The sequence below is a fragment of the Colletotrichum spaethianum genome (genome assembly GCF_022836535.1).
Source record: "Colletotrichum spaethianum MAFF 239500 DNA, contig04, whole genome shotgun sequence".
In the NCBI taxonomy this organism is placed as follows: domain Eukaryota; kingdom Fungi; phylum Ascomycota; class Sordariomycetes; order Glomerellales; family Glomerellaceae; genus Colletotrichum; species Colletotrichum spaethianum.
Genome location: NW_026054774.1, coordinates 878,715 through 888,597, shown reverse-complemented (window position 1 = coordinate 888,597; position 9,883 = coordinate 878,715). Strand labels below are relative to the sequence as shown.

The following is a 9,883-nucleotide window of genomic DNA, read 5'->3' as shown; positions in this document are numbered from 1 at the left end:
ATGGAGGCCCGAATCATACCCTGCCAGCTACCTCCTGGTATGGAGATTGCCATCCCGCCAGGAGGCGAGTTGCCTCCTCAGCAACCGATGGGCACGTATGGGAAGAAGCCGCTTCCGCCGCTGCCTCCTCTCCAACCAGGGTTATCCCATCAGCTTTCGGCCTACTCCATCACTTCGGCCTTGTCGATTGCATCGGGGACAACCACGAGAGCATCATCGAGGTCACGAAGCCGTGGTAGAGCAACAGCGTCGCCGTCGCCGTCTCCTTCGGGGAACGAGGAGATTGACAGGTTGCAGGATGAAATCAGCACAATCCTTATCCAGCACAGCCCGACGCCCGCACCAAAAAGGTTATCCGAACATCGAAGCTGCTCGCCTCGTAGCCGTAGACCAGAGCCCGAGATGAGGATATTGGCTGCCCGACGCCTGTCCACTCCGATCACAAGTCCTTGCACCCTTCACCGGTCGTCCGCAAAGATCAAGCAGATCACCGGGCTCGACCTTGACTACAACGGCTTCAAGCCAAAGCGGCCAGCACGATCACCGATAAGCTCAGGGCCGTTGTTACCCGCTACCCCCGACAACTCCAGTAGCGTCCACAGCGCGGAGAAGCCAGTCTCAACATCAGAGCCAGCCCGGACGCTAAGTATGATTGACGATTACGACGAAGACTCGGACTTTGAGAGCATCGAATGGGACTTCAGTCCTAGTTCACGGAGGCATGTTCCATCGTGGATACCTGCATCACCGGTGCCGCCTCGGGTGGAAATCTTGGACTTTGACGAGGCGAGCCCACGTCGCCGCGATTCGGAAATCGGACCCCTGAGGTCGCCGGGCATGCACCATTTCGAGACGCTTCCCGCACGACGAAACAATCACATGGAGGTCAGTTACGTGGGAGCCAAAGACCTCTACCACGCGACGGCGACATCGATCGCAAACTCGACACGGAAGAAGATGATAGCATCACAAGCTGTCGTCGAACCAGCACAGGAACCAAACTTGCCACCGAAGAACAGAATGAGCTTCGCGACAAAAGTGCTTCAGTCCGGCAGGAAGCGGCCGCCCATGGGCATCAACACAATGCCGCAATCGCCGTTGTCCATGGGGCCTCCGACAGAGTCCAGCGGGAGCAAGCAGTCTTTGGGTTCGGGCCAAACGGACATGCACGCTCACTCAATGGACGACGACCGTCTCCGGGTGAAGTACTCGGACGCCCTGTCCCGTGTCTTCAGATGGAGCGGCGAGCACAGGAGGACGGGCGCGGAGGGCATGTCACCCATCGACGCACCGCCGCAAACTTCGGAGCCTGGCAGCGGCGCCTCAACGTCCGTGCTGGACTCGCCTTCCAACGGGACGAACAAGACGGGCAGCAGGCTGTCGGTGCAGATACTAGCGGCGCAGTTCAGACGGACGGCGAATTCGATGGTGTTGTCCAAGGATGAGCGACGCAGGGAGAATCTGAGGCAAAGCATCCGGATGATACCGGAGGGAAGCACGCTTTAGCACGCGGAAGCGTAGCGTGTAGACGGCGTCGGCCGTGGCGTTTGGAGGAAGGGGTCTCGGGGTGTGGGTGATCCACAATGTATGGCACTCTGTGTGGGATGCAGCCTCATAGCTCCATGTGCAAGACGGGGGGCGGCTGGCATAGTGAAAAACTCGGGGATGGTGTCATCTTGGCGTTTGTGTGTCTAGCGTTGTTTGGTCCATCATGGGAGGGGGCGTTTAGAAGGGCAACGGATACACACCTGTTGGCAAAGCGGAAAGCGTCGTCATTTAGATCGTCGTCGGAAAGAGGAAGTTTGCATATTGCGTATCCCCACGACCCAGCTCAAAGAAAAAGCCATGAGTCCACTGGGCTTGGTGAATACTCCAGATGACTGATCAACCACATTATCTCTGCTACACGAAAAAAAAGAGAAGCAAAATCAGAAATGAATCCGTCGATGCCAACTCAAAGTCTGAAAGCGCCCAAGGCGTGTGACGTGAACAGCTCCCCACCACCGATAAGGTAATTGATAAGTAATAGCGGGTAGAAGCCCCACATTCCCATGTGCAGCGGTGGTAGACCAATCAAGCAACCCCATCTTGACCAGGCCGCCGCAGGAGCTCCGTGTTCGCCGGGCCGCCGTCTGCCGAGCTTCAGTCATCAGGTAAGGCAGTCCAATGGTTAGGGGACCTTAGCTTCACTCGATCTGCAACACAAGAGGTAGGTACTAGCGGACCAATGAACAGGTAAGTGACTGGGAGGTTGCAACTGATACATCATTATTGGATCTCTTGGAATCTTGTGCTGACTGCAGCCTTGGATCGTGCCGGTGATCGGTCACTTGCGCAGGTTTGCCCAGGCCTCAGGAGGCTCGGGATATCTAAGCCAACCCCACCCCCGCAATTCGGCTCGGCCTTTCCCTCACCTCCCCCAAAGGCATGTTCGCGGCAGGGAACCACACCACCAGCTTCTGGACTTTCTGATTCTCCTCTTTCTCCAACCACACATGCGCTCACGTACGCACGCACGCACACAACACAACACAACTCCAACCCCGAACCCGCAGCCTGTCATCCGTCCATCCCTCTTCCCCTTCCGCCTCTCCACCGCCACCTCTCGGCCAACTACGTGCCACGTCCGTGACCTTCTAGGCAAGAACACGCGCACGCACGCACGCACACTGATCGCTGGACGCTGAACCTCGCTTGCGCGTGTCGTTTGATGGAGCTTGCAGAGTCTGGAACCAAGCCCGGAACTCCAGCTAACCCTACCCACCACCTTTGTTCAATCCTTCTCTCTTCTTCCCTTCCCACATCTCTTTCTGTTGGCTCGTCTCCAAAGAGACGCGCGACAGACTTGCATACACGCCCGCCCATCCTCGCTCCCGCCGTCCGCCTCCCTACCCCACACCCCTGGTAGAGAGATAAGACCGAGAATGAGCCAAGCGGCCGCGACGGACCCCTCGCCGGCCCCAACCTCTCCTCCGTCCTTCTCCGAAGACGCAGCAGCAGCAGAAACGACAGGAACCACGACGGGCACGACCTCCGCGACGGCGTCGCCAGCCCTGCAGCAGCAGCAGCAACACCAAGACCACCAGCTAGACGAGACCACGCCACCAACGGACCAGGACGTCCACGAGATCACCGCCCACCTCGCCGCAGCCGCCAAGCACCCGTCGGCCGCTACCTCTGCAGTGTCGTCGTCGTCGTCTGCAGCCGGTATAACCGCCGCCGCCACTCCTGGAACCCCCTCGTCTACTAGCAACAGGAAGAGCGACATCGACGACAGCAGCGCCAACCCGAACCCCGAAAGTATCCTGATCCTCGACGACGAGGAAGAGGTTACGAGCTACTGGGATGCTGAAGCCATGGCTCCGCTCAACCCAATATCTGCAGTTAGTAGTTCCCCTCGCGCCCCCCCTCCAGAACTCTCATAGCAGCAGTAGTTGGGGTAGATGCAGCCTCGATGCAACGGTGCAAGTCTAGCACCTTTTGCTTCTGTTTTCTAGCCTACCACCACTTTTGTACCATGCTTCCAGGAATGTTCTTCTATTCACACGCCTCCTCCTCCTCCCCCCTCCTACTGTGTATGCTGTAATATCTCTGCATATGAAGCGCTGTGTCACACCATGAACTCAACGACTTGACGCCTGTTTCCTTTTATGTTTTTCCTCTCCTTCTTTTTTTTTTGCCATTCCCTTGAATCATTGTACATATCACTCGCGCCGTCATGTATCTGTGTGCGAATAGGATGCTGATGCGCTCACAGGCGGCCATCTCGCGCCTACGCCGATATGTCCCGCCTGCCTTCCCGCTCTGGGACCGATTGCCCGTCAGCCGCCGCGCGGCAGTCCTGATACTCTTGTACGCGGACCGTAGAGGCGACCTGCGCGTCGTGATCACGATGCGCGCGGCGAGTCTGCGGAGCTTCTCCGGGCACGCAGCGTTCCCTGGTGGAAAGGCCGACACGCTACAAGAGACGCCGTGTAAGTCATCGACCCGCCCCATGTTCACATCCAACCAAGCAAGAGAGAGAGAGAGGTCTCAGCAGAGAAAAGGCGCAAGGCTGACGTGTAAACCACCGAACAACAGACGAAATAGCCAGACGAGAAGCGTGGGAAGAAATCGGCCTGCCCATGGACGATGCCCGCATCCCCAAACCGTTCAAGATCGAGCCCCTGTGCTACCTCCCCTACAACCTCGCCCGCACGGAGCTCGTCGTCCGCCCCTGCGTGGCCTTCCTCCACGCCGACGAGGAGCCCGACGAGCACCCGAGCCCGCTCGTCGAGGAGCGCATGATCCCGCGCCTGGACGCCAAGGAGGTGGCGGCCGTCTTCTCGGCGCCGTTCCAAAACTTTTTGCGGGCCAAGGACCCGGAGCCGCAGGAGGGCGCGCAGCAGGAGAAGAAGAAGAGGGCGCTGCCGCCGGGCCACTGGTACGACGGCAACTGGATCCAGTGGAAGGAGCACCCGTGGCGCGTGCACAACTTTTACGTGCCCGTCGACGACCAGCGCGTCACGACGCCGGGCAACGCCATGGAGGCGGACCACCCGCAGAGCAACCTCGCGGAGAAGCTCGAGGAGGACAAGGTGGGCCGCTTCAAGGTGTGGGGGCTGACGGCGCACATGCTGGTGGACGCGGCGCGCATCGCGTACGGCAAGGAGCCCGAGTTTGAGTGCAACTCGCACTTTGGGGACGAGGACATCATCTTGCAGGCAGAGAGGGAGGGGAGCCTGGTCGACAAGAAGAGGAAGCGGGACGAGGCGACGACGACTGTCACGGCGGGAGACAAGACGGAGCCTGCAAAGATGTAGGGCACCGCGCGGGGGGGTTGATACTTGGACACGGGGGTTCGGGCGACTTGGAAGTATGGGGAGTACGCTGTGTTCCCCCATTGTAGAAAAATACTATAGAGACTGCAGCTAGAGCAGCTGCAGCTGCCATGATGAATGAGTCCTGCTTTCATAATGTGTATAGTCCGAGTACCGTCCTTCTTGCTCTTTCTCTCTCTCTGTGTCCCCGCTCGACTCGCTCCGCCTGTCTTCGGATGAGAGTCCTGGAGCTTGATGCTGTCAAAAACAAGTAACGCCCGTGATAAAGATGCGCCGGTGGTGTTAAAAAAAAGCAGTGGTCCAAAGGCACGTCTATTGGTGGTTTTCTGGAGATGGGGTTCCTGGCCCTCTGGTGCGACGGGGCTTAATGGCAGGCGTTGTCCTTGGTCGACGAGGTTGAGCTTCCGAACGCAACGTAACCCACGAATGCGCCGACTGCGACCGCGACCATGACCCAGCCATTGTACGTCATGAAGACAAGCCTGGAATTGTCAGCTGATTTCCATTTCTTTTTCCAAGGCTCAAATGTTCCGGTTCCCCGTGCGCCTGCATGATGCTTCGGAGGCAGAAGCACACAGACGAACCGCTGCCGGAGGTGCAAGCTAAGGGACCAGAGGGGTGTCACTTACATGAGCATAAAGGCGTAGAAATTTTGCGCCGCGTAGAGGGCGGCCTTGACGAGGTGGGCGCTCTTGCTGGCCTCGACCTGTTCGCGTCCTGTCCATAGGAAGGGGGTTGTCTCAGTAACGGTTCCAGCGACGCCTCGAGAGACACAAGACTCTTAGCTCATCGTGTGCCATCAAAATTGGGGGGAAGTTTTGGGGTCTGTATGCGCTCCCCGAGGTCCCCTCTACGACGGTTGTTGAAAGAGGGGCGCTAGGCAGGGGAGCGCAAGTTCAAGGCACAGTGATGGGATGCGAAGGGGCCAGGCACTGGGGGAAGAGGAAGGCTGGGTGTAGGTATCTGTATGTGTGATGTGTGCATGTTTGCGGTCGTGCGACAAAGGAGAAGGCTTACTCGGGAGGGACTCGACGCGCTTGTTCACGGAGTGCTCGTAGCGGCGGGAGGCGGCGCGGAGGGCCTCGTAGCCGGCGGCGAGGGCGACGACGAGGAGGAGGGAGACGATGAGGCCGCTGGTGGAGCGGACGTGCCACTGACGGAAGACGATGCAGAGGTTCTTGGTGTCCCAGGTGAAGAGCATCTGGAGAAGGGGACGAGGGTTAGCTGGCGTTCGTAAGGTTCGAGAAGCGGGTCGCGAGAGGGGTGGGACGGGACCGGCGGCTCCCGTGGGGGAGAAGGCGCCCGAAGCTTGTGAAGCCCGGAGGGAGAGCCGTGTTGGACATCGGTGACAAAGAAAGGAAGAAGTGTGTGGTTTGAGCTTACGTTCATGCTGCACCGGTCGCCCATGCCGCCGCCCATGCCGTGACCGCCCATATCGCCGTGGTCCATGGCGGAGTGGTCCATCTTGGAATGATCCATGTGGGAGTGATCCATTGTGTCGGTATGAGTGTGCAAGTGCTGAGCTTTGTCGTCGGGTTCGGTAGAGAAATTCGGGCGCAAGACGATCGAGTCGGTTGGTGGTGAAGTTGTTGTTGAAAGGGGGAAGATGCGACAGATCAGAGCTTCGGTCAGGGTGAGATATGCGGGTACGTAGGTGGTTGTACAACGGGGTTCGATAACGCAAGGCAAGGTCGCAGTTGCGCGGGGGTGGGAAGGGGGTTCCGGTCCGACGGGGCAAGGGCGGGAGCTAGGGAGATGGGCAATGAAGATTGATTTGACGTGGGAATGGGGGAAAAAAGGTCTAGAAAGTTTCGCACGGGTAGCTTTTTTGAAGAATGGCAATTCTTCTGTGCCAACGTAATTCGACGCATATGTCGATTGCGACCAAGTGTCAAACTAAAAAGAAGCTGAAGGGTGGCGGCCCGTGGCTTGAGGAAACTCGCTCAAATGTGCGCAAGTCAAGCCATGAGACGGGATGTTCCCTCCTCGTCGCCTTTGGTTTTTGTTCCCTATTCCTTTCCGCTTGAGTCGGTGTGAGGAAGCGGTCGTTAGCGTCGTGAGGGCTGCCCGCTGGCCGGCCGGTGCTTTCAACAAAGTCGCATTCGACCAGCCAGGAATGGGCGGGGGGTTAGCTTGGGAGCGAGCCGCTGCAGCTTGCCGCTGGCCTTGATCCCGTGAGATGTTTAGCACCGGCAAAGAAAATCCGTACGTGAGGGCGCTGAACTGGGGGAAGGGATGGCCTGAGGGCGTCGCGGCGGCTAAGGCGTTGTTGACTCGTCCGAATTGTTTTAAGAGGGTGGTCCTTCCATCGCCCGGACCCCTTCGCTTCCTTCGGCTGCTACTGCTGCTGCTGCATCTTGCAGTACGCAGCATCTGGTGCTCCCAGCCTGCGAGATCGACAGATGCACGACTCTCGACGCTGCGAGGCGGGAAAGTGGGCGAGACAAGACGGGTAGGGCGGGGCGATGGTGTGAGGGGTCCCCCTCAGACATGTCGGACGTCACATGGCCCTCTCGTCACGCTTGTCTCTCCAGTCGCCAGTGACATCCAGGCATTCCTGTTGGAAAGCTCTCAGCTGGCCGTGGCTCCATCCATGCGTTGTTACCTACCTATGGCGGGGCTGTTTCCAGTAGGAGGGTCGCTGGGTGCTCTGATGCGTGCGGGTCGCTTTCGGCTGCCTGACGCTGCTCTGCTACGGCTCGAGTTGCCGACGATTCACACGAGGTATGAAGCCAAGATCCTCTTCTCCATTGGGACTTGAGAAAATACTCCGGTGTATTTGGTAACGATGAGCCGGCGGTTGTCGAGCTCTGGATTGCGGGCGGGTCAGCGTCGAACAGCGGCTCCGACATCGACGCCGACGGGCCGTCCGGATGGGAACGGCTTTAGCGGACCAGAGGGTTGGTCGAGGCTGATAAATGCAGAACGGGGTAGAAATCGTCATGTCACCAAAAGCCTAAACAATTGTCCGCTCAATCTCATTCGCCACGGAGGAGGGGATTGATTATCTACACACAAAACCTCTGATCTGACTTCGTCTCTTGCAGCCTACAGCACCCGAGCCATCATATTCGCGTACCCTGCAACTCAGACTTTGAGAAGTCGCAGTGATAAAAAAAAGTCTCAGCAGCTTGCAAGTTCAAATCCGCTCACGACTCAAGTGGGGCACTGTAGCTCTTCGCAATGCTCGGCCCCCCTGTGAACCTGCCCAAATGGTGAGCCCCAACTCCAGAACATCATGATACGATTTTTTGAGGCTATTTGCGCAGCCCACTTTGGCCACCCTTAACTCAGACTAACGCATACTGTAACCAGGCTGGAGGAGAATTCTCACCTCCTCAAGCCCCCAATTAACAACTATTGCGTCTATAATGACGACTTCACGGTCATGGTAAGTTCTCTGATTCTCTTCACCACTGTCCGGTCGTTGTCGACTGCACAACGAGTTGCAGATTGCTAACCCCACGCAGATCGTCGGCGGCCCCAATGCCCGGACAGACTACCACATTAACCAGACGCCCGAGTGGTTCTACCAGTACAAGGGCGCCATGATGCTCAAGGTCGTCGACGAGGGCGTCTTCAAGGACGTCATCATCCGCGAGGGCGACATGTTCCTCCTGCCCGGGAACACCCCGCACAACCCCGTGCGTTTCGCAAACACCGTCGGTGTCGTCCTTGAGCAGCGCCGCCCTGAGGGATCGCTCGACCGCATGCGCTGGTACTGCGAGTCGTGCCGCGGGGTGGTCCACGAGGCCGCCTTCCACTGCACCGACCTTGGCACCCAGATCAAGGCTGCCGTCGAGGCTTTCAAGGCCGACCAGCAGGTGCGGACGTGCAAGAAGTGCGGCACCGTCGCAGAGGCGGCGCCGAAGCCCGGGTCGATCAAGGATCCCAATTCGGAGTGATCTGGCTAGCAGTGTGTTGGAGGCGTGCGTTTACGGTATTCTTAGGTGTGGGTATGTTGTAGGCGAGCAGAAGGTCTATGTAATAAAAGTACATGTGATTCTGATGATCAAGATCGAGATGCTACCTTTCACCCAGCGGCCGAGACCCATCATGAATTTTCCAGTAAATTGCTGCAAACAAATCGCTCATAGCCGTTCTAGATTTCCAACTCAAGCATGTCAAGCCCGCCTACGTCTCAGCGAACTGGTACGAGCTGGGAGACTCCTCGACGCCAACCTCAATCTTGGCCTCGGGCAGCTCCTTGCCGTTGACACGGAGACCGGCGCGAATGATGTCGCCAGGCACGGCCGGGCCGACACCGGCCGGGGTTCCGGTGAGGACGATGTCGCCGGCCTCGAGGGTCATGACCTTGGAGATGTCGCTCAGGATACGGGGAATTTGGAAGAGCATCAGGTTGGTGGAGGCGTCCTGCTTGGTCTCGTTGTTGACCTTGAGGAAGAGCTCGATGTCGTGAGGATCCGGGATGGCGGACTTCTTGACGATGTCGCTCATGGGCAGGAAGGTGTCGAATCCCTTGGCGATGGACCAGGGAAGGCCCTTCTTCTTGGCCTCGTTCTGGGCGTTGCGAGCAGTCATGTCGATGGCAAGCGCGTAAGCTGCGTGGTGTCAGGAAACGTTGCAGTGAGGGTTCGGCACTTCGTTTTGTGAGACGTACCCTCAATGGCATCAATGGCGCCCTTGTAGTCGTCGGGCTTGAGGTCCTTGACCTGCTTGCCCAAGATGAGAGCGAGCTCAACCTCGTAGTGCATGTCGACACCCTTGGGCCTCAGCACGGGGCCAGCCCCAGGGAGCAAGATGGACGAGGTGGGCTTAAGAAAGAAGAAGGGCTGCTTGGGGCGGACGTTATTAAGCTCCTTGACGTGGTCGCTGTGGATTTCGTTTTAGCTGTCTCTGTGCCAATGGTGTCGATGAGCCGAGGGCAATTGACAGATCACTCACGCGTAGTTCCGGCCGATGCACATGACCTTGCCGGCCCTCTTCAAGGAGGCGGCGGTGGCCATTGAGCGTCTGAAAACCATAGACATCTTGAACTATGCAACACTGTCTCGTTAAGTTGGAGATGTGCCAGTATTTGTTCCTTTTGGTGAGTGCGGGTT

At 58.1% G+C, this 9,883-nt stretch overlaps 5 protein-coding genes across 5 annotated transcripts; 3 read left to right on the top strand and 2 right to left on the bottom strand.

Moving 5' to 3' along the window:
• Window positions 1-1,506, top strand: ColSpa_02267 (uncharacterized protein; the record flags this gene model as incomplete). Its single annotated transcript, XM_049268479.1, has 1 exon — window positions 1-1,506. The coding sequence occupies one exon, from the start codon at window positions 1-3 to the stop codon at window positions 1,504-1,506; it is 1,506 nt and encodes a 501-aa protein (XP_049124436.1).
• A 1,418-nt stretch (window positions 1,507-2,924) lies between these two features.
• On the top strand, window positions 2,925-4,802 carry ColSpa_02266 (peroxisomal coenzyme A diphosphatase 1, peroxisomal; the record flags this gene model as incomplete). The annotated part of the gene is made up of 3 exons (XM_049268478.1): window positions 2,925-3,383; window positions 3,758-3,974; window positions 4,090-4,802. 3 exons carry the CDS (start codon window positions 2,925-2,927, stop codon window positions 4,800-4,802), a joined length of 1,389 nt encoding a protein of 462 aa, XP_049124435.1.
• Window positions 4,803-5,184: 382 nt separating this feature from the next.
• Window positions 5,185-6,314, bottom strand: ColSpa_02265 (copper transport protein CTR2; the record flags this gene model as incomplete). Its single annotated transcript, XM_049268477.1, has 4 exons — window positions 5,185-5,302; window positions 5,450-5,537; window positions 5,838-6,021; window positions 6,204-6,314. 4 exons carry the CDS (start codon window positions 6,312-6,314, stop codon window positions 5,185-5,187), a joined length of 501 nt encoding a protein of 166 aa, XP_049124434.1.
• Window positions 6,315-8,003: 1,689 nt separating this feature from the next.
• ColSpa_02264 (3-hydroxyanthranilate 3,4-dioxygenase) lies at window positions 8,004-8,725 on the top strand (the record flags this gene model as incomplete). The annotated part of the gene is made up of 3 exons (XM_049268476.1): window positions 8,004-8,035; window positions 8,136-8,211; window positions 8,291-8,725. 3 exons carry the CDS (start codon window positions 8,004-8,006, stop codon window positions 8,723-8,725), a joined length of 543 nt encoding a protein of 180 aa, XP_049124433.1.
• Window positions 8,726-8,954: 229 nt separating this feature from the next.
• Window positions 8,955-9,811, bottom strand: ColSpa_02263 (putative hydrolase; the record flags this gene model as incomplete). Its single annotated transcript, XM_049268475.1, has 3 exons — window positions 8,955-9,382; window positions 9,442-9,653; window positions 9,726-9,811. 3 exons carry the CDS (start codon window positions 9,809-9,811, stop codon window positions 8,955-8,957), a joined length of 726 nt encoding a protein of 241 aa, XP_049124432.1.
• Between the last annotated feature and the right edge of the window lie 72 nt (window positions 9,812-9,883).